General features: G+C 45.9%; 2 protein-coding genes across 9 annotated transcripts in view; both read right to left on the bottom strand.

The window, feature by feature from the left end:
* LOC124009304 (rho GTPase-activating protein 12-like) overlaps window positions 1-23817 on the bottom strand; it is a 137247-nt gene that overhangs the window by 112604 nt on the left and 826 nt on the right. For 6 of the 8 annotated variants that reach the window (XM_046320961.1, XM_046320966.1, XM_046320965.1 and 3 more), the window contains exon 2: window positions 3858-4642. In XM_046320961.1, coding sequence (XP_046176917.1) covers window positions 3858-4565 — 708 coding nt within the window. In that variant the 5' untranslated portion in view covers window positions 4566-4642. The remainder of the gene's footprint in view (window positions 1-3857; window positions 4643-23817) is intronic. The other 2 variants (XM_046320962.1, XM_046320964.1) reach the window with 1 other exon arrangement.
* On the bottom strand, window positions 6171-6848 carry LOC124009444 (circumsporozoite protein-like). Its single transcript, XM_046321256.1, has one exon. It carries the CDS (start codon window positions 6846-6848, stop codon window positions 6171-6173), a length of 678 nt encoding a protein of 225 aa, XP_046177212.1.

The raw sequence follows: 23817 nt of genomic DNA, 5'->3' as shown, positions 1-23817 counted from the left end.
AGGCTACCCTGGGTAAGCGTTCCCATTAACCCCATTTCCATTACTGGATTCAAGTAGAAATACAAAATAAATACAAATGTTGTGCTGTTTAATGTTTCAACCAACTCATGTGGTTGTTATATCCATAACAGTTTTTATTCTAAGCCAATCAAATGTTTTATTATGAAATTATTGTGTGTAAGTTCCTACTAGAGGTCAATTTCAAAGCTGCAAAGAAAAACATTGGGTGTTGAGGCGAACCTCAGATAAACACATTTAAAATATGCTTTATACGTGCTAAAATAGGCGATGATACTTCATGTAAAATGAAGAGATTGATGTGCTGATGAATGCCAATGATAGCATATTTCAATGGCCTTCATTACCATTAAAAACATCTGGCTTTTCATGCTAGCAGTTGGGGCTGCATGACTCAATCACACAGTAGCAACATAACCTGGTGAACTACAACAAGAGAAAAGATTTTACATTTTTAAATGCATTTTGTCTTATTTTACTGTTAAATGAGCCTTGTATTGTTATACATAGATGTCATTTTGAAAAATTGACATTTATCTCAGCTGGGCTTAAAGGTGCATTATGCAAAAATATGTTTTTTAATTTTTTAATCAAGCATCCATTTTCTGGTTGATAAAACTGTAATAGTTCTCCTAATTTCAGTTTACAAAAACAAGCAATGTCCTGTATAGTGTAGAGAATCAGTGTACCATCTAAACTGCTGTGAACTATCTGTTCAGTAACTACATTTAATGAAAAATAATTCTGGTGTTTGAAGCTGGTGTACAGAACCGAAAGACGACACAAAAAACAAAACTTAAGAACGGGAAACATAGTAATAGCACCCTTAGAACAGATATACTGCTTCTTAGACTGGCTTTCAATGGAAATAACAGATCCATAACTCATATTTCTATGTGAATTTGGTCAGGTCACGCAAGGGTCAATACGGCAGCTTGAAAGGGGTACAGTAGCACGCTCCCGCTACACAGAATGTACATGACAATAAATAAATATTACTCAATATCATCAATACTAACTTTGCATAATATTGTATTCTACAGGGTATATTTATACCCCAAAACCATTTGTTTCTAAATATTTTACGAGTAGAGTTTTCTATTCTGTCTTTTTCACCATAAATCACCATTGTTAGTGCTCTCGAATGGCGCAGCAGTCTAAGGCACTGCATCTCAGTGCAAGAGGCGTCACTACAGTCCCTGGATCAAATCCAGGCTGTATCACATCTGGCCGTGATTGGGAGTCCTATAGGGCGGGGCACAATTGGCCCAGCGTCCTCCGGGTTTGGCCGGGGCAGGCCGTCATTGTAAATGAGAATTTGTTCTTAACCTTTATTTAACTAGGCAAGTCAGTTAAGTAAGTTCCTACGAAGCCCCAGTATGCTCCTATTAAGCCCAAATCAGCCAGCCACTACACCCAGGCCCTAATCACCCAGACCCTAATCAGCCAGCCACTACACCCAGGCCCTAATCACCCAGACCCTAATCAGCCAGCTACTACACCCAGGCCCTAATCACCCAGACCCTAATCAGCCAGCCACTACACCCAGGCCCTAATCACCCAGACCCTAATCAGCCAGCTACTACACCCAGGCCCTAATCACCCAGACCCTAATCAGCCAGCCACTACACCCAGGCCCTAATCACCCAGACCCTAATCAGCCAGCCACTACACCCAGGCCCTAATCACCCAGACCCTAATCAGCCAGCCACTACACCCAGGCCCTAATCACCCAGACCCTAATCAGCCAGCCACTACACCCAGGCCCTAATCACCCAGACCCTAATCAGCCAGCCACTACACCCAGGCCCTAATCACCCAGACCCTAATCAGCCAGCCACTACACCCAGGCCCTAATCACCCAGACCCTAATCAGCCAGCCACTACACCCAGGCCCTAATCACCCAGACCCTAATCAGCCAGCCACTACACCCAGGCCCTAATCACCCAGACCCTAATCAGCCAGCCACTACACCCAGGCCCTAATCACCCAGACCCTAATCAGCCAGCCACTACACCCAGGCCCTAATCACCCAGACCCTAATCAGCCAGCCACTACACCCAGGCCCTAATCACCCAGACCCTAATCAGCCAGCCACTACACCCAGGCCCTAATCACCCAGACCCTAATCAGCCAGCCACTACACCCAGGCCCTAATCACCCAGACCCTAATCAGCCAGCCACTACACCCAGGCCCTAATCAGCCAGCCACTACACCCAGGCCCTAATCAGCCAGACCACTAATCAGCCAGCCCTAATCACCAGCCACTAATCACCCAGACCCTAATCAGCCAGCCACTACACCCAGGCCCTAATCACCCAGACCCTAATCAGCCAGCCACTACACCCAGGCCCTAATCACCCAGACCCTAATCAGCCAGCCACTACACCCAGGCCCTAATCACCCAGACCCTAATCAGCCAGCCACTACACCCAGGCCCTAATCAGCCAGCCACTACACCCAGGCCCTAATCACCCAGACCCTAATCAGCCAGCTACTACACCCAGGCCCTAATCACCCAGACTCTAATCAGCCAGCCACTACACCCAGGCCCTAATCACCCAGACCCTAATCAGCCAGCCACTACACCCAGGCCCTAATCAGCCAGCCGCTACACCCAGGCCCTAATCACCCAGACCCTAATCAGCCAGCCACTACACCCAGACCCTAATCAGCCAGCCACTACATCCAGACCCTAATCAGCCAGCCACTAGACCCAGGCCCTAATCAGCCAGCCACTACACCCAGGCCCTAATCAGCCAGCCACTACACCCAGGCCCTAATCAGCCAGCCACTACACACAGGCCCTAATCAGCCAGCCACTACACCCAGGCCCTGAACAGCAGCCAAACATTTCAATCAGCCAGCCACTCACACCCAGGCCTGAATCACCAAAACCACTCACCAGGCCCTGTCATTCAGCCACTTTACACACAGGCCCTAATCAGCCAGCCACTACACCCAGGCCCTGATCAGCCAGCCACTACACCCAGACCCTAATCAGCCAGCCACTACACCCAGGCCTGAATCAGCCAGCCACTACACCCAGGCCTGAATCAGCCAGCCACTACACCCAGGCCCTAATCAGCCATCTACTACAGAGAACAACAGGGTGTATTCATTAGTACCATAGTAAAATAATTCAGTTCAAGTAGTACCTCATACTGTGCTACCTAAAAGAAAGAACACTTGCAGTAAGCTCAGATTACTTTCACATCATCACCACTGCACATGAACAGCAGGAAAACATTTCAAAAGATTCACAGACAGGAGCGAAAGACCAAAACATCACCAGATTTTGTCATTCAACAATATTTACCTGAGAGAGATGGAGATACCTTAACTGACAGAGAGATGGAGAGACCTTAGAGAGAGAGAGATGGAGAGACCTTAACAGAGAGAGAGAGATGGAGAGATCTTAACTGACAGAGAGAGATCTTAACAGAGAGAGAGATCTTAACAGAGAGAGAGAGATCTTAACAGAGAGAGAGATCTTAACAGAGAGAGAGATCTTAACAGAGAGAGAGATCTTAACAGAGAGAGAGAGATCTTAACAGAGAGAGAGATCTTAACAGAGAGAGAGATCTTAACAGAGAGAGAGATCTTAACAGAGAGAGAGATCTTAACAGAGAGAGAGATCTTAACAGAGAGAGAGATCTTAACAGACAGAGAAGATCTTAACAGAGAGAGAGATCTTAACAGAGAGAGAGATCTTAACAGAGAGAGAGATCTTAACAGAGAGAGAGATCTTAACAGAGAGAGAGATCTTAACAGAGAGAGAGATCTTAACAGAGAGAGACAGATCTTAACAGAGAGAGAGAGATGGAGAGATCTTACCTGCAAGTGTTCACTAGAACCGCTGCTCAGCTCATCTCCAGACTCTGAGTCGTTGCGTCTCTCCGACCCCTCCGAGTCACAGTGCCCCGGAGGCATGTCCACATCCAGGGGCGCCCTGCGGAGCTCAGGGGAGGTTGCACGGGCACGGGGCAGCGTGTTACATCCCCGTCCAGGAGCGTGAGTGTTTTGGAGGACATCTACCAAGGCCCTGTCGTAGTAAGTGGGGCTACCAGGGTCTCTACCAGGGTTCTGGTTGGCATCCCTGTCCCTGTGCTGCCTCGGAGGGGTGAGGGCTGCCCCCGACGAGGAGGAGGGAGAAGGTGAGGAGGGAGAGGGCCGACTGAAACTGGTCACATTCAGGCTCTCGTTAGATCTGTCCATCTCCAGGACGATGGGTTTGACCCGCACAGGGTTTCCCCCGCTCCCCCCACGGTGATGCCCCAGGTGCAGGGGCTTGGGAGGCGGCATGAGGGCCCTGCGGACCTCCCTGACGTACTGCGCTGGGACATAGAACGCCTTGGCCCCCTCCTCCTTCTTGACCTGCCACCAGTCCCCGTTGGTCTTTTTCACCAACATGTAACACTCTCCCTGGTGAATGGAGACCTGACGCTCCTTGGACTTGTAATTGTAGTCATACTCCACCTCGATGTACACCTGGCCCGGGGCGATGGGCAGCTCACACCCCCGCCCATCCCGCTCTGCTGCCATCACGGTGAAAACGTTGGCTGGTGCTGGAGCTCACCTCTGCAGGGACACAGGCTGGCTCTGCATGGCCCACCGTACTACTGGGGAGAAGAGAGAAAAGGCCTAGTTTATCATAACATTAGTTTATATACACACTAGGGTTGCAAAAGTCCTGTAAAAGATTCCTGGAATCAGGAGAGAATTAGCAAGAAATCCAGAATCCTTCAACTCCAAGATTTCTGTGCTTGTGTAGTTTAAACACACAATATAGAATGGAGGGATGGGAGGAGAGAGCATAGAGTGACTGGCTCCAGACCTGCAGCTCTGACTGACTGGTAATCCCACTCCCCACATCTATGTACACTGTAAACAGTAAGAGTTGTACTCCCAGCCTAGGAAGCAGCCTGGAACAGGTAGATAAGATTACAGGAACACACACAGTCAAGAGAAAAGAATGAAGACAAGGCTGACTGGGTAAACCCATCCACAAGGCTGACTGGGTAAACCCATCCACAAGGCTGACTGGGTAAACCCATCCACAAGGCTGGGTTTAGGCTGGGTTTAGATAACATTAAAGGGTAACTAATACGACTCACGTGTTCCTCTTTCCCCCACTCACACACGGACTCTCAATCTGAGCAAGCAGCTCTGACTGACTGGCCTAAACCTGCAGCTCTTACTGACTGGCCTTAGGCCTGCAGCTCTGACTGACTGGCCTTAGGCCTGCAGCTCTGACTGACTGGCCTTAGGCCTGCAGCTCTGACTGACTGGCCTTAGGCCTGCAGCTCTGACTGACTGGCCTTAGGCCTGCAGCTCTGACTGACTGGCCTTAGGCCTGCAGCTCTGACTGACTGGCCCTAGGCCTGCAGCTCTGACTGACTGGCCCTAGGCCTGCAGCTCTGACTGACTGGCCCTAGGCCTGCAGCTCTGACTGACTGGCCTTAGACCTGCAGCTCTTACTGACTGGCCCTAGGCCTGCAGCTCTGACTGACTGGCCATAAACCTGCAGCTCTTACTGACTGGCCCTAGGCCTGCAGCTCTGACTGACTGGCCATAAACCTGCAGCTCTGACTGACTGGCCGTAAACCTGCAGCTCTGACTGACTGGCCCCAGACCTGCAGCTCTGACTGACTGGCCCCAGACCTGCAGCTCTGACTGACTGGCCCCAGACCTGCAGCTCTGACTGACTGGCCCCAGACCTGCAGCTCTGACTGACTGGCCCCAGACCTGCAGCTCTGACTGACTTGCCCCAGACCTGCAGCTCTGACTGACTTGCCCCAGACCTGCAGCTCTGAGTGACTTGCCCCAGACCTGCAGCACAGTGCCATTCGTTGTTCTGATTACTCAACTCACACATACTTTCCTCATGAAGCCACACATACCTGAGGCTAGGGACAAAAAATGAGCTCAGTCATGTGCAGCTTGTTGCACAATCTGACCTTTGATGAGCAGTTCCACCTAAGAGAGACATTCACAAGCCTGGAATCCAAAATTAATTGCTCCATTTCACTTTTGACATTCCCACAATTGGTCTAGAGAAGAAGTTGACAGTCAGTACAAGTATTTGAGCTTGTCACAATCCAACCCAAAACCCTGTGCAGCTCAGTGATAATGTTCAATGTCCTGATGTTATGCCGACAGGCTAAACTCTGCTCCAGAAGGGGAAGCTGGTGGTTTGCCGAGCCCGAGGCCCTTGCTGATTTGCCCCGAGCCAGAGGCCCTTGCTGATTTGCCCTGAGCCAGAGGCCCTTGCTGATTTGCCCCGAGCCAGAGGCCCTTGCTGATTTGCCCCGAGCCAGAGGCCCTTGCTGATTTGCCCCGAGCCAGAGGCCCTTGCTGATTTGCCCCGAGCCAGAGGCCCTTGCTGATTTGCCCCGAGCCAGAGGCCCTTGCTGATTTGCCCCGAGCCAGAGGCCCTTGCTGATTTGCCCCGAGCCCGAGGCCCTTGCTGATTTGCCCCCCGCCCGAGGCCCTTGCTGATTTGCCCCGAGCCAGAGGCCCTTGCTGATTTGCCCCCGCCCGAGGCCCTTGCTGATTTGCCCCGAGCCAGAGGCCCTTGCTGATTTGCCCCCCGCCCGAGGCCCTTGCTGATTTGCCCCGAGCCAGAGGCCCTTGCTGATTTGCCCCGAGGCCGAGACCCTTGCTGATTTGCCCCCCGCCCGAGGCCCTTGCTGATTTGCCCCCGCCCGAGGCCCTTGCTGATTTGCCCCCGCCCGAGGCCCTTGCTGATTTGCCCCGAGGCCAACGCAGGCCCTTGCTGATTTGCCCCGCTTTTAGGCCCTTGCTGATTTGCACCCCACTTGTCATTCGAGGCCCTTGCTGATTTGCCCCCGCCCGAGACCCTTGCTGATTTGCCCCCAGCCCGAGGCCCTTGCTGATTTGCCCCCCGCCCGAGGCCCTTGCTGATTTGCCCCGCCCGAGGCCCTTGCTGATTTGCCGAGCCTCAAAGTTAGGTGATGTTTCATGTACAGTACTTGGATAAATCCAGCCGTCCAACTTTACACAGGCTAGTTAAGACAGTCATCATCAAATAAACACGGTGTCAGTGCTCTCAAATGTCCACCATTTCTGTCCACCAAACCATCCTTTTCAAAAACATTGGTTTTGAGTAGCCTAGTTATTGGGGACTTAAGAAAACCCCAGCGAGCCAAACTGCTTTGACTATTTACACCCTGTCTCCACTGAGCCAGCCAACACCCAGCTAGAGGCCCCCGAGACTGGTCTAAAAACCACTCAGAAAGGGCTACGAGTTATGTGGCCTTGTGGTTAGTGTCCCGCCCTGAGATTGGAAGGTTGGGGGGGTTTTGATCCCCGGTCGAGTCGTACCAAAGAGTATGGCGCTGGCAACGCCAAGGATTGTGCGTTTGATTTTCACTAGGACAACCCATACCAAAGACGTCCAGGGGGGTGTACTTGTTCATCAAGCTGCCGTACGCTACAGAAACAGGCTCAGACAAGCCGTACTGAAAAGGGTCCTAAAGCAGAACGCTCATTAACAAACCAACAAAGTCCACCGCCTGATCTCTTCATAGGGGTGATTATGGGATAGGCAAGTCCAGCCTTGAGGTGGCTCAGTGTGCACTGTGTTGACAACTTAGGATTTATTCTCATCCTTTCTTTAACTTGTCTAGTTAAATAAAGGCTGCAGAGCAGTGTGAAGATAAAACCCTCAGAATGTATTAGCACTGAAGACTCAGGTGGATCACACATCACACACCCACATGTGGATCCACATAAACAACAACACGGTGTCTCATGGGTCATTTAAATTCAAACCCAATAACCCACTGTGGTAAACAAACAGATGGTGGTTTTATGGAATCACAATTCGTCAGGCCTAGTTTGCATCTCAAACAGCACCCTACTTCGTAGTGCACTATATCGGAAACTAGTTGCCATTTCAGACACAGATAAAATGTGTTCTCAATCAACATCAGTCTACACAGTCTGCAATAGGCTATTATAGCAGTATCTCTCCAGCCATTCCTAGTTTGTCCCAAATGGCACCCCTTGCCCTTTCTAACAAACTTATTTTGACCAGAACCTTTACAGGATTCAAAAGGAAATGGGAAGCCATTTGTCTGCAGTCACTCCCAGTAGATGTTTAGATCATTACCTTAAAACACACACCGTGAGACTGTGTGATTAACTAACTCTAATGGTCCTTCTGTAGCTCAGTTGGTAGAGCATGGCGCTTGTAACGCCAGGGTAGTGGGTTCGATCCCCGGGACCACCCATACGTAGAATGTATGCACACATGACTGTAAGTCGCTTTGGATAAAAGCGTCTGCTAAATGGCATATATTATTATTATTATTAATAGGAATACCTCAGCCAGAACACCCATATTACCACAACCACACTCTCCACGGCTACTAATCCCACCAAACATCCATGGTTTACCGAATGATAAATCACAGCTGAGCTGAGCAGAGCCACTGGCCAGCATATTCATTCTATAGTATTGGACACTGAATAGGGGCCAGATGTGACGACTGTGGATGCATCCTAAAATGGAAACCTATATTCCCTATCAGTGTTCTTCTTTTGACCAGAGCTGTGTGGTCTCTGGTCAAAAGCAGTGCACTATATAGGGAATAGGGTGCAAAAGTAGTGCACTATATAGGGAATAGGGTGCAAAAGTAGTGCACTATATAGGGAATAGGGTGCAAAAGTAGTGCACTATATAGGGAATAGGGTGCAAAAGTAGTGCACTATATAGGGAATAGGGTGCAAAAGTAGTGCACTATATAGGGAATAGGGTGCAAAAGTAGTGCACTATATAGGGAATAGGGTGCAAAAGCAGTGCACTATATAGGGAATAGGGTGCAAAAGCAGTGCACTATATAGGGTATGGGTGACATTTAGGACGGAGACTTGGTCTGATTGATTTCCTAGCTGCATTTCCTGACAGACAGACGGACAGTTTCGGCAGGCGAGAATGACAGGAAGATGCAGCCGTTCTCAGTCTGTCCAGACTAAACCTTATTTTGAGGAGATATGGAGGGTGGCCAAGACAAGACGCCAGTCTCTTCTAGCGACCTCGCTTCCCAGAGGCTTTTCAGGCATATCTGGCACATGAAGAGAGCAGCACTGACTCGCCTGTGGTAGTTACAGACTGACTAAGGTATTGGGTACTGCTTTGCAAGGTGTGAGGTTAGGTCCCGTGTGACTCAGTTGGTAGAGCATGACGCTTGAAACGCCAAGGATTGTGGGATTGATTTCCACCGGGGGCTACCCATACTGAAAATGTATACACGCATGACTAAGTCGCTTTGGATAAAAGTGTCAGCTACAAATGGCATATTATATTGTAAAAATCTCAGAACTCGTGGCAAGAAAAAGTATGTGAACCCTTTGAAATGACCTGGATTTCTACATAGAATTGGTCATCAAATTTGATTGGATCATCATCTTAGTCACAACTATAAAACAAACAGTCTGCTTAAACTAAATAACACAAATTATTGTATTTTTCTTGTCTGTATTGAACACATCATTTAAACATTCACAGTGTAGGTTGGTAAAAGTATGTGAACCCCTAGGCTAATGACTTCTCCAAAAGCTAATTGGAGTCAGGAGTCAGCTAATCTGGAGTCTAGTCATTGAGACGAGATTGGAGATGTTGGTTAGAGCTGCCTTGCCCTGTATAAAACACACAGAAAATGAGAGTTTGCTATTCACAAGAAGCATTGCCTGATGTGAACCATGCCTTGACCAAAAAGAGAGCTCAGAAGACCCAAGATTAAGAATTGTTGACTTGCAATAAAGCTGGAAAGGGTTAAAAGTATCTCTAAAAGCCTTGATGTTCATCAGTCCACAGTAAGAGAAAATGTCTGTAAATGGAGAAAGATCAGCACTGCTGCTACTCTCTCTAGGAGTGGCCATCCTGGAAAGATGACTGCCAGAGCACAGCGCAGAATGCTCAATGAGGCTAAGAAGAATCCTAGACTGTCAGCTAAAGACTTACATCTCTGTTGACGAGTCTACGATACATAAAACACTAAACAAGACTGGTGTTCATGGGAGGACACCACGGAAGAAGCCACTGCTGTCCAAAAAAACATTGCTGCATGTCTGCAGTTCACAGAAGAGCATCTGGATGTTCCACAGCGCTTCTGGAAAAATATTCTGTGGACAGATGAAACTAAAGTTGAGTTGTTTGGAAGGAACACAACACTATGTGTGAAGAAAAAAAAGGCAGAGTACACCAACATCAAAACCTCATCCCAACTGTAAAGTATGGTGGAGGAGCATCATGGTTTGGGGCTGCTTTGCTGTTTTAGGGTCTGGACAGCTTGCTATCATCGACAGAAAAATCAATTCCAAAGTTTATCAAGACATTTTGAAGGAGAATGTAAGGATATCTGTCCACCAATTGAAGCTCAACAAAAGTTGGGTGATGCAACAGGACAATGACCCATTAGACAGAAGTAAATCAACAGCAACAAAACAGAAGACAATACACCTGTGGCCCAGTCAGAGTCCCGACCTTCTGGAGTGGCCCAGTCAGAGTCCCGACCTTCTGGAGTGGCCCAGTCAGAGTCCCGGCCTTCTGGAGTGGCCCAGTCAGAGTCCCGGCCTTCTGGAGTGGCCCAGTCAGAGTCCCGGCCTTCTGGAGTGGCCCAGTCAGAGTCCCGGCCTTCTGGAGTGGCCCAGTCAGAGTACTGACCTTCTGGAGTGGCCCAGTCAGAGTCCCGGCCTTCTGGAGTGGCCCAGTCAGAGTCCCGGCCTTCTGGAGTGGCCCAGTCAGAGTCCCGACCTTCTGGAGTGGCCCAGTCAGAGTCCCGACCTTCTGGAGTGGCCCAGTCAGAGTCCCGGCCTTCTGGAGTGGCCCAGTCAGAGTCCCGGCCTTCTGGAGTGGCCCAGTCAGAGTCCCGGCCTTCTGGAGTGGCCCAGTCAGAGTCCCGGCCTTCTGGAGTGGCCCAGTCAGAGTCCCGGCCTTCTGGAGTGGCCCAGTCAGAGTCCCGGCCTTCTGGAGTGGCCCAGTCAGAGTCCCGGCCTTCTGGAGTGGCCCAGTCAGAGTCCCGGCCTTCTGGAGTGGCCCAGTCAGAGTCCCGGCCTTCTGGAGTGGCCCAGTCAGAGTCCCGACCTTCTGGAGTGGCCCAGTCAGAGTCCCGACCTTCTGGAGTGGCCCAGTCAGAGTCCCGACCTTCTGGAGTGGCCCAGTCAGAGTCCCGACCTTCTGGAGTGGCCCAGTCAGAGTCCTGACCTTCTGGAGTGGCCCAGTCAGAGTCCTGACCTGCTGGAGTGGCCCAGTCAGAGTCCTGACCTTCTGGAGTGGCCCAGTCAGAGTCCTGACCTCAACCCGATGGAGATGCTGTGGCATGACCTCAAGACGGCAGTTCACACCAGGCATCCCAAGAACATTGCTGAACTGAAACAGTTTTGTGAAGAGAAAGCATCCAAAATTCCTCCTGACCGTTGTGCAGGTCTGATCCGCAACTACAGAAAACGCTTGGTTGAGTTTATTGCTGCCAAAGGAGGGTCAACTAGTTATTAAATCCAAGGGTTCACATACTTTTCCCACCTTGCACTGTTAAAATGTGCACACGGTGTGTTCAATAAAGACATGATAACGTATAGTTGTTTGTGTGTTTTAAGCAGACTGTGTCCGTCTATTGTTGTGACCTAGATGAAGACCAGATCAAATTTTATGACTAATTTATGCAGAAATCTGGGTATTCCCAAAGGGTTCAGGTACTTTGTGTAGCCACTGTATGCCTAGGCCTCTCGTACCAAGTCCATGCACTGCTGTCGACTGACAACCTGACTGAGCCTGGCTAGCTCCGTGTGGACTGGACAGAGAACCAGTTTGCTACTAGTTGATTAGACCTATATCTAGACGGCACTGTCCCAGATAAACACCCCTAGAAATGTAGGGAAGCACCCTTTTCACGCCCCTCCCATACCAAAGTGACTTTTTCATAGCTGGTTTGGAGAATTTATACAGCAGATTAGGAGAATTAAAGTAGCAGGTTAGGAGAATTAAAGTAGCAGGTAAGGAGAATTAAAGTAGCAGGTTAGGAGAATTAAAGTAGCAGGTTAGGAGACTCAGATTAAGGTTAAGAAAAGGGTTAGGGTGAGGAAAAATGCTTTCCTAACCTGCTATGAAAATCACTTCTTATCAAAGTGGCGGGAACAGAGTATGTCCCTAGCAGCATCCCTTAAAAGGACAGTGTGACATTTGGGCAATTAAACCCGTTTTTCTACAAACCCAGTCAGATTAATTTATGGATATGATTTGTATGTCTCTGCGTGCAGCTTGAAGGAAGACGAAGGCAGTTTCTGGAGCCATTGTCGACAGGAACAACTACCACACTTTAACACGGCTTTGATCCGCATCGGTCTGCCTGCAGAGAGGCAAAAGACACATCATTGACTTTTAAATGCCACTTGTATTCCGTGACAATAAGGGGATGGGATTTACAATGGAGGTATGGGGTGGGACTTAGAGGGAGGGGCAGTTTCAATGGTACTGAACACAAACAAGAGTCACAGAGAGAATAGCTAGAGGACATAAATCAGGCCAAGTTAGGAATGCTGGGACTCAGTGGTAGCATCTCAAATAGCACCCTATATTGTGCACTACTTTTGACCAGAACCCATAGCACCCTATTCCCTATGTAGTGCACTACATTTGACCAGGACCCATAGCACCCTATTCCCTATGTAGTGCACTACATTTGACCAGGACCCATAGCACCCTATTCCCTATGTAGTGCACTACATTTGACCAGGACCCCGTCTCTTCATCTAATAATCAATGCCAGACACCGTGGTAATGACTGATGCACAGCTGGTGTCTGCATTACCACATGTTTTTATGTCCCCCCCCCACTTCATTGAAATCACACTTCAGTTATCACAAAACATTATTTTCCATGTTTTAAACGATCGGTTATAAAGGCCTGGGGGAAAGACTGTAATTTAAATAAAACCAGAGAGGTGAACTTTAGGATATTTAAGGCATGAATGAAAAGACATTGCGAGACGCAGATTACCAAAACATATCAGCATCTTTCGTCTGCCTCCCTCTCTCCGGCTAATAATGGAGGTCTGTGTGTATCCTAGCGTATTCATGGTACCGATGTCTTAGGGACAGTCCTGCAAGCACAGAATATCCTTCTCTTCATTTTGCCTCATTACAGTAGGCTATCGGTAGCATGTATTGATTACGCTTTCCAGACATAATGGAATGTGGCCCGTTAAACGCACCTCGGCTACAGCATGCCTGTCTGTCTGTTAGGGTAGGCTACATTACGGGTTTTAAAATGCCAAACCTTCTCCGGTGATATGAACGGACATTTGACTTATCTGTAACAAGAATGCTGATTCTGAATTCCATCACTAGGCAACCAGAACTGTCAATCAAATAATCTCAAACTGCTGTGCGCAACCTGCTTGCCTGCGCACAGACCACTCTCTCCTAAAAAAGTACTTTCAAGTTTGTTGAATTCTGTAAATACTGTAAGAAAAAAAACAATACATCAATCAGCAAAGTTTATTGTTATTTGGGGGAAAAAAATACAGAACACTTTACAGAATTCTACTGAATGAAAGGGTACAGACCTGATGGCAGTATGCTTTGTGCCAAAGAACAGCCCTAAGCATGTGCTATATTGGCTATATACCACACCCCCATATACCACACCCCCATATACCACACCCCCATTTACCACACCCCCATTTACCACACCCCCATTTACCACACCCCCATTTACCACACCCCCATATACCACATTATTGCTTAAATATACACAGAGTATCTGTGGTGGAAAAATAATCCAATTGTCATACTTGAGTAGTAATGAGTAAAGATACCTTAAAAGAAAATGGCTCAAGTAAAAGTGAAAGTCACCCAGTAAAATACTTGAGCAAAAGCCTAAAAGTATTTGGTTTAGTATCAAAAGTAAATTTAAATGATAAAATATACTTAAGTATGAAAAGAAAAAGTATAATCATTTCAAATCATTTATATATAAAGCAAACGGCACCATATTGTTGTTGTTTTTTTTTGGGGGGGGTTCCGGTCATCCCTACTGCCAGACCAGAGGCAGTATGCATGACCAGGGATTTTCTCTTGATAAGTGTGTGAACTGGACTCTTTTCCTGTCCTGCTAAGCATTGAAAATGTAACAGGTACTTTTGGGTGTCAGGGGAAAATGAATGGATAAAAAAGTATATTATTTTATTTAGTAATGTAGTAGAGTAAAAGTTGTCAAAAATATAAATAGTCAGGTAAAGTACAGATACTTCAATAAACTACTTAAGTAGTACTTTAAAGTATTTTACTGAAGTACTTTACACCACTGCTGCGTATACAAAACATTAAGAACACCTGCTCTTTCCGAGACAGACAGACTGACCAGGTGAAAGATAAGATCCCTTATGTCACTAGTTAAATCCACTTCAATCAGTGTAGATGAAGGGAGGAGACGGGTTAAAGAAGGTTTCTTAAGCCTTGAGACATGGATGGTGTCTGTGTGGAATTCAGGGGGTGAATGGGTAAGACAAAACATGTAAGTGCCTTTGAACAGGGTCTGGTAGGTGGCAGGCGCACCGGTTTGTGTCAAGAACTGCAACGCTGCTGGGTTTTTCATGCTCAACAGTTTCCCGTGTGTATCAAGAATGGTCCACCACCCAAATCACATCCAGCCAACTTGATGGTATGAGTCCAACTCATCTCGTCCCCAAACGGCACTCTAGTAAATGAGCCTGTGGATGTCTGAGGTTATGCTGCAACGTCCAATGGATTCTAAATGACCTGGTCAAGCTAAAGAAACAAAATCCTTCTCTAGCCCGGGGAAGGATGGGCTGAGTCTGGTTGTTCTGAAGGTTCCTTCCTCCCTGGGCCTGACTGCTGCTGCTGGCATTACATATAAATCAATATCATATGGCAGGTAGAAAGAGAAGCCAGGAGAAATGATCAAACCATAAACCAGGGATCATCAACTAGACACAGGCGTGGCCCAATTTATTTCTAGAGCGGATGGTCAGGGGGCCAGAACATAATTTCAAATCATTTGTAGATTGCAAATTGACCGGAAGAAGCCCAAACAGATATAATATTTGACTAAAATAATCATTTCAAACCTTGCTTACATTTGTATATGAACCCATATCTCTCTATTATGCGTGGGAACACTTTGGAGGAGGGACAACATGCAGCGCCTCAGAAAGTATCCCTACACTTTGTTTTGTTGTGTTACGGCCTGAATTTAAAATGGATTACAATTACATTCCGTCATCACTGACCTACCCAAAATACCCCATAATGTCAATGTGGAATTATGTTTTTAGACATTTTTACAAATGAATCAAAAATGAAAAGCTGAAATGTCGAGTCTAAGTATTCAACCCCTTTGTTATATGGCCTAAATACATTCAGGAGTAACAACTGGCTAAACAAGTCACATAATAAGTTGCATCGACTCACACTGCGTGCAATAACAGTCTTTAACATCATTTTTGAATGACTACCTCACCTCTGTACCCCACACATACAATTAACTGTCAGGTCCCTCAGTAAATGTAAAAACACATTCTACCACACACCAGGGAGTTTTACCACTGCCTCACAAAGGGGACCTTGTAGATGGGCTTTTAAAAAAAGCAGACATTGAGTATCCCTTTGAGCCTGGTGAAGTTATTCATTACACTGGATGGGGTATCAATACACCCACATCAACAACACTGTAGGATGGTGTATTAATACATCCACATCAACAACACTGTAGGATGGTGTATCAATACACCCACATCAACAACACTGTAGGCTGGTGTATCAATACACCCACATCAACAACACTGTAGGCTGGTGTATCAATACACCCACATCAACAACACTGTAGGATGGTGTATCAATACACTCACATCAACAACACTGTAGGATGGTGTATCAATACACCCACATCAACAACACTGTAGGATGGTGTATCAATACAACCTAATTGACATCAACAACACTGATAGGCTGTTTTGTGTTGCAATAAACCCACATCAACAACACTGTAGGATGGTGTAACAATACACCCACATCAACAACACTTGTTCAGGATGGTGTATCAATACACCCACATCAACAACACTACCCTGCCTCCCCAAATAACAAAGGCTGGTGTATCAATACACCCAATCAACAACACTGTAGGCTGGTGTATCAATACACCCACATGTGTTGAGAAAAAACGTTGAACAACACTGTAGGCTGGTGTATCAATACACCCACATCAAATGACACTGTAGGCTTGACAAAAGGTGTATCAATACACCCACATCAACAACACTGTAGGATGGTGTATCAATACACCCACATCAACAACACTGTAGGATGGTGTATCAATACACCCACATCAACAACACTGTAGGATGGTGTATCAATACACCCACATCAACAACACTGTAGGATGGTGTATCAATACACCCACATCAACAACACTGTAGGATGGTGTATCAATACACCCACATCAACAACACTGTAGGATGGTGTATCAATACACCCATATCAACAACACTGTAGGATGGTGTATCAATACACCCACATCAACAACACTGTAGGCTGGTTATCAATACACCCACATCAACAACACTGTCAGGCTGGTGTATCAATACACCCACATCAACAACACTGTAGGATGGTGTATCAATACACCCACATCAACAACACTGTAGGATGGTGTATCAATACACCCACATCAACAACACTGTAGGCTGGTGTATCAATACACCCACATCAACAACACTGTAGGATGGTGTATCAATACACCCACATCAACAACACTGTAGGCTATCCACAATACTAACCTAATTGACAGAGTGACAGAGTGCTGAAGGCCCAAAAAGGTGATACTTTGTTTTGTGTTGCACTGAAACATGCACAAAAAAAATCCCTGCTAGGGGGATGCAGGTTAACTAATTACATTTTATTTTACCTTTATTTAACTAGGCAAGTCAGTTAAGAACAATCTACCTTGTTCGGTGGCAGAACGACAGATTTGTACCTTGTCAGCTCGGGGATTTGAACTTGCAACCTTCCGGTTACTAGCCCAACGCTCTAACCACTACCCTGCCTCCCCAAATAACAAAGAATGTGATCTACATGATCAGTCTCTGTGTGTAACATTAAAAGTGGTTAATGTGAACCTAACTCACAGCTAAAACATGTAAAGAAAGCAGTCCAATGTTATTTGTTGCCAAAACTTTACTGCAAAATGACATGTCTTGAGAAAAAAACGTATTGCAGTTAGCCACGACAGCCTTCACAATAGAACGCTTGTTACCACGACAGCCTTCACAATAGAACGCTTGTTACCACGACAGCCTTCACAATAGAACGCTTGTTACCACGACAGCCTTCACAATAGAACGCTTGTCACCACGACAGCCTTTATAATAGAACGCTTGTCACCACGACAGCCTTTATAATAGAACGCTTGTCACCACGACAGCCTTTATAATAGAACGCTTGTCACCACGACAGCCTTTATAATAGAACGCTTGTTACCAGGACAGCCTTTATAATAGAACGCTTGTCACCACGACAGCCTTTATAATAGAACGCTTGTCACCACGACAGCCTTTATAATAGAACGCTTGTCACCACGACAGCCTTTATAATAGAACGCTTGTCACCACGACAGCCTTTATAATAGAACGCTTGTCACCACGACAGCCTTTATAATAGAACGCTTGTCACCACGACAGCCTTTATAATAGAACGCTTGTCACCACGACAGCCTTTATAATAGAACGCTTGTCACCACGACAGCCTTTATAATAGAACGCTTGTCACCACGACAGCCTTTATAATAGAACGCTTGTCACCACGACAGCCTTTATAATAGAACGCTTGTCACCACGACAGCCTTTATAATAGAATGCTTGTCACCACGACAGCCTTTATAATAGAACGCTTGTCACCACGACAGCCTTTATAATAGAACGCTTGTCACCACGACAGCCTTTATAATAGAACGCTTGTTACCAGGACAGCCTTTATAATAGAACGCTTGTCACCAGGACAGCCTTTATAATAGAACGCTTGTTACCAGGACAGCCTTTATAATAGAACGCTTGTCACCACGACAGCCTTTATAATAGAACGCTTGTCACCACGACAGCCTTTATAATAGAACGCTTGTCACCACGACAGCCTTTATAATAGAACGCTTGTCATCACGACAGCCTTTATAATAGAACGCTTGTCACCACGACAGCCTTTATAATAGAACGCTTGTTACCAGGACAGCCTTTATAATAGAACGCTTGTCACCACGACAGCCTTTATAATAGAACGCTTGTCACCACGACAGCCTTTATAATAGAACGCTTGTCACCACGACAGCCTTTATAATAGAACGCTTGTCACCACGACAGCCTTTATAATAGAACGCTTGTCACCACGACAGCCTTTATAATAGAACGCTTGTCACCACGACAGCCTTTATAATAGAACGCTTGTTACCAGGACAGCCTTTATAATAGAACGCTTGTCACCACGACAGCCTTTATAATAGAACGCTTGTTACCAGGACAGCCTTTATAATAGAACGCTTGTCACCACGACAGCCTTTATAATAGAACGCTTGTTACCACGACAGCCTTTATAATAGAACGCTTGTTACCACGACAGCCTTTATAATAGAACGCTTGTTACCACACACATAAAAAAAAACATCTTAAGCAGAAATAGAATGAAACAGGCATTCTATTTTTGCTATATTATAGTGGCCACTATAGACATCGATCAAGTGCACAAGGCTACATGTGTGCAACAATAACATTCACTGAGTATAAATAATGATAATCCCCCCTCACTCACACGTGTTACTGTCAAGACAATAAAAACTATATGTTTGGGCTACACTGCACATTATTACATTGTACACTTTCTGCCTGTGGACATGTGTTCTACAATGTGTCAGCAAAAGTGAGAAAGAGGGAAAGTGTGTGGTGTTCCTATCACCTCTGTAGTGGCATCCATCTTAAACCAGGCCCGGCTCCAGCTACACTTGATCCCACTTGTTTAGCAAGCAACCCCTCATTTTCACCTAATTCTCTCAATGTGAAAATGAACCACATACTGTAGAGGGAAAAGATTGGTTAATAGACAGCGGCTAGTTCGTTAGCTAGTTAACGTGTCACACAGACAGCGGTTAGTTCGTTAGCTAGTTAACGTGTCACACAGATTGCCGGGGTCCAGTGAGCAACTAACTCGTTATAACTTGAAGAACGGCAAGGAGTCGTATAGTTAATACAATAGCGAATTGGTTCGGTTACTAATGTTAGCTCATCTGATGTTGTAACGTTAGCTGTCTGACTTTATTAGCAAGCTAATTCTCACACCATAAACTCAATTATTTGATCAGGTGAGTTGGCTAATGTTGCTCAACATTTCTCTGGCTAGCTAACGGACAAGTCGATACAGTTAGCAAGATACTTAACAATGCTAATACTCGTTCCATCACACTTTCTCCCTCACCTCAAACTTTCCAAATGTTTTTTTGGTTACAGTGATTAATTTGGTGGCTAGTTTGTGAACAGAATAAGGAATATTCCAAAACATCCTGTTTTCAACTCAAGACACTAAAGTAAAACTGCAACAACAACAACAAAACATATGACAAAGAAATGAACTTTTTGTCCGGAATACAAAGTGTTAGATTTGGGTCGAATCCACTAAAACACATTACTGAGTAACACTCTTCATGTTTTCTAGAACAGCAGCGGCTGTGTCATGTTATGTGTATTTATCATGGATCCCCATTAGTTCCTGCCAAGACAGCAGCTACTCTTCCTGGGGTTTATTATGGATCCCCATTAGTTCCTGCCAAGACAGCAGCTACTCTTCCTGGGGTTTATCATGGATCCCCATTAGTTCCTGCCAAGACAGCAGCTACTCTTCCTGGGGTTTATCATGGATCCCCATTAGTTCCTGCCAAGACAGCAGCTACTCTTCCTGGGGTTTATTATGGATCCCCATTAGTTCCTGCCAAGACAGCAGCTACTCTTCCTGGGGTTTATTATGGATCCCCATTAGTTCCTGCCAAGACAGCAGCTACTCTTCCTGGGGTTTATCATGGATCCCCATTAGTTCCTGCCAAGACAGCAGCTACTCTTCCTGGGGTTTATTATGGATCCCCATTAGTTCCTGCCAAGACAGCAGCTACTCTTCCTGGGGTTTATTATGGATCCCCATTAGTTCCTGCCAAGACAGCAGCTACTCTTCCTGGGGTTTATCATGGATCCCCATTAGTTCCTGCCAAGACAGCAGCTACTCTTCCTGGGGTTTATCATGGATCCCCAGTAGTTCCTGCCAAGACAGCAGCTACTCTTCCTGGGGTTTATTATGGATCCCCATTAGTTCCTGCCAAGACAGCAGCTACTCTTCCTGGGGTTTATTATGGATCCCCATTAGTTCCTGCCAAGACAGCAGCTACTCTTCCTGGGGTTTATCATGGATCCCCATTAGTTCCTGCCAAGACAGCAGCTACTCTTCCTGGGGTTTATTATGGATCCCCATTAGTTCCTGCCAAGACAGTAGCTACTCTTCCTGGGGTTTATTATGGATCCCCATTAGTTCCTGCCAAGACAGTAGCTACTCTTCCTGGGGTTTATTATGGATCCCCATTAGTTCCTGCCAAGACAGTAGCTACTCTTCCTGGGGTTTATTATGGATCCCCATTAGTTCCTGCCAAGACAGCAGCTACTCTTCCTGGGGTTTATTATGGATCCCCATTAGTTCCTGCCAAGACAGCAGCTACTCTTCCTGGGGTTTATTATGGATCCCCATTAGTTCCTGCCAAGACAGTAGCTACTCTTCCTGGGGTTTATTATGGATCCCCATTAGTTCCTGCCAAGACAGCAGCTACTCTTCCTGGGGTTTATCATGGATCCCCATTAGTTCCTGCCAAGACAGCAGCTACTCTTCCTGGGGTTTATCATGGATCCCCATTAGTTCCTGCCAAGACAGTAGCTACTCTTCCTGTGGTTTATTATGGATCCCCATTAGTTCCTGCCAAGACAGTAGCTACTCTTCCTGGGGTTTATTATGGATCCCCATTAGTTCCTGCCAAGACAGTAGCTACTCTTCCTGGGGTTTATTATGGATCCCCATTAGTTCCTGCCAAGACAGCAGCTACTCTTCCTGGGGTTTATTATGGATCCCCATTAGTTCCTGCCAAGACAGCAGCTACTCTTCCTGGGGTTTATTATGGATCCCCATTAGTTCCTGCCAAGACAGTAGCTACTCTTCCTGGGGTTTATTATGGATCCCCATTAGTTCCTGCCAAGACAGCAGCTACTCTTCCTGGGGTTTATTATGGATCCCCATTAGTTCCTGCCAAGACAGTAGCTACTCTTCCTGGGGTTTATTATGGATCCCCATTAGTTCCTGCCAAGACAGTAGCTACTCTTCCTGGGGTTTATTATGGATCCCCATTAGTTCCTGCCAAGACAGTAGCTACTCTTCCTGGGGTTTATTATGGATCCCCATTAGTTCCTGCCAAGACAGTAGCTACTCTTCCTGGGGTTTATTATGGATCCCCATTAGTTCCTGCCAAGACAGTAGCTACTCTTCCTGGGGTCCAAACACACCACAGCAACCACATATAAAACAACAGATAAAACAGAGAACTATGTTTGTACTGAATGAGCTAAAGATAAGAGTCCATCATATAACGTCCCTACACCCCCACAACATGTTCAATCCCACCATACAACAATATCACAATGTGTGCGTATGCATGTGTCTGTAGCTTTGTGTGTGTGTGTGTGCATGTGTCTGTAGCTTTGTGTGTGTGTGTGTGTATAGCTTTGTGTGTCTCTTCACAGACCTTGTTGTTCCATAAGGTGTATTTTTACCTGCTTTTTAAATCTGCTTCTACTGCTTGAATCAGTTATCTGATGTGGAATAGAGTTCCATGTAGTCATGGCTCTATGTAGTACTGTGTCCCTCCCATAGTCTGCCTCCCTCTCACTCTGTCTTGTGGGGTGTCTGAGCTGTCTGTTTAAACTACTAGCACACAGTACATTCAGCTTGTCAACACATCTTACAAAAACAAGTAGTGATGAAGTCAATCTCTCTTCCACTTTGAGTCAGGAGAGATTGACATGCATGTCAGTAGCGTTAGCTCTCCGTGTACTTTTAAGGGCCAGCTGTGCTGCCCTGTTCTGAGCCAACTGCAATTTTCACAAATCCTTCTTTGTGGTACCTGACCACACTACTGAACAGTAGTCCAGGTGCACCAAAACCAGGGCCTGTAGGACCTGCCTTGTTGATAGTGTTGTTAAAAAGGTAGAAACTAGGGCCTGTAGGACCTGCCTTGTTGATAGTGTTGTTAAAAAGGTAGAAACTAGGGCCTGTAGGACCTGCCTTGTTGATAGTGTTGTTAAAAAGGTAGAAACTAGGGCCTGTAGGACCTGCCTTGTTGACAGTGCTGTTAAGAAGGTAGAAACTAGGGCCTGTAGGACCTGCCTTGTTGACAGTGCTGTTTAGAAGGCAGAGCAGCACTTTATAATGGACAGACTTCTCTCCCATCTTAACTACTGTTGTATCAATATGTTTTGACCATAACAGTTTACAATCCAGGGTTTCTCCAAGCAGTTTAGTCATCTCAACTTGCTCAATTTCCACATGATTCATTACGAGACATAGTTGAGGTTTAACGTTCAGTGAATGATTTGTCCCAAATACAATGCTTTTAGTTTTGGAAATATTTAGGACTAACTTATTGGTATGCTTGTAATCGGACCGGGCGTTTTTCAGGACAAAAATAGAAACAGAATAGCGCTAAGCAATCCTAGAGGAAAACTCGGTTCAGTCTGCTTTCCACCAGACACTGGGAGATGAATTCACCTTTCAGTAGGATTGAACAAGGCCAAATCTACACTGGACTTGCATAACAAGAAGACAGTGAATGTTCCTGCGTGGCCGAGTTACAGTTTTGACGTAAATCTGCTGGAAAATCTGTGGCGAGACTTTTAAAATGGTTGTCTAGCAACGATCAACAACCAAATTGACAGAGCTTGAAGAATTTTGAAAATAATAAAATGGACAATTATTGTACAATCCAGGTGTGCAAAGCTCTTAAGAGACTTACCCAGAATGACTCACAGCTGTAATCACTGACAAAGGTGATTCTAACATGTATTGACTCAGGGCCAAGGGACATGATTACTTACATAAATTACATGCTTTTAATTTTTAATAATAAATACACTTTTTCCACTTTCTCATTATGGGGTATTTTGTGTCGATGGGTGAGAAAAAAAAAGGGATTTAATCCATTTTGAATTCAGGCTGTAACACAAAATGTGGAATAAGTCAAGTGGTGTGAATATAACACCAAATAAACTATTTTGTTAGCAAGCTGCAGTTGTCTTGCGTACTTCTCCTTCATGTAGGAACATGCCAAGACGTTGCCTGGACACCTGCTTTTGAATTGCAATTTAATTCAACATCGAGCAGAAATGAGCATTTGAATCAGGAAAGTTTCCTCTCACCTCTGCATGCCAGAATGTTTAATTAATATGATATTTTAATGTACTTTACCAGTTGTCTGTGCTGTTGTTCGGTTGGAATGTGACAATAGATCCACAGAAAAGTAGAATTATAAAACTTTTCTAAGGGGAAGTGAGGTCACATTTCTATCACCTGAAACACGCGCAGAACCATGTAAACAAGTGCACCATGCATCTCCCGCATGTACTTTAATATTGTGTGCGTGCTTCATGTAATATACATCTGAAAACACTACCAGTGGTTTGAAAAGTT

Source organism: Oncorhynchus gorbuscha, linkage group LG22 (genome assembly GCF_021184085.1).
Source record: "Oncorhynchus gorbuscha isolate QuinsamMale2020 ecotype Even-year linkage group LG22, OgorEven_v1.0, whole genome shotgun sequence".
Taxonomy (NCBI): Eukaryota; Metazoa; Chordata; class Actinopteri; order Salmoniformes; family Salmonidae; genus Oncorhynchus; species Oncorhynchus gorbuscha.
The sequence above is the reverse complement of the archived record's forward strand: the minus strand, read 5'-3'. Positions and strand labels throughout refer to the sequence as shown.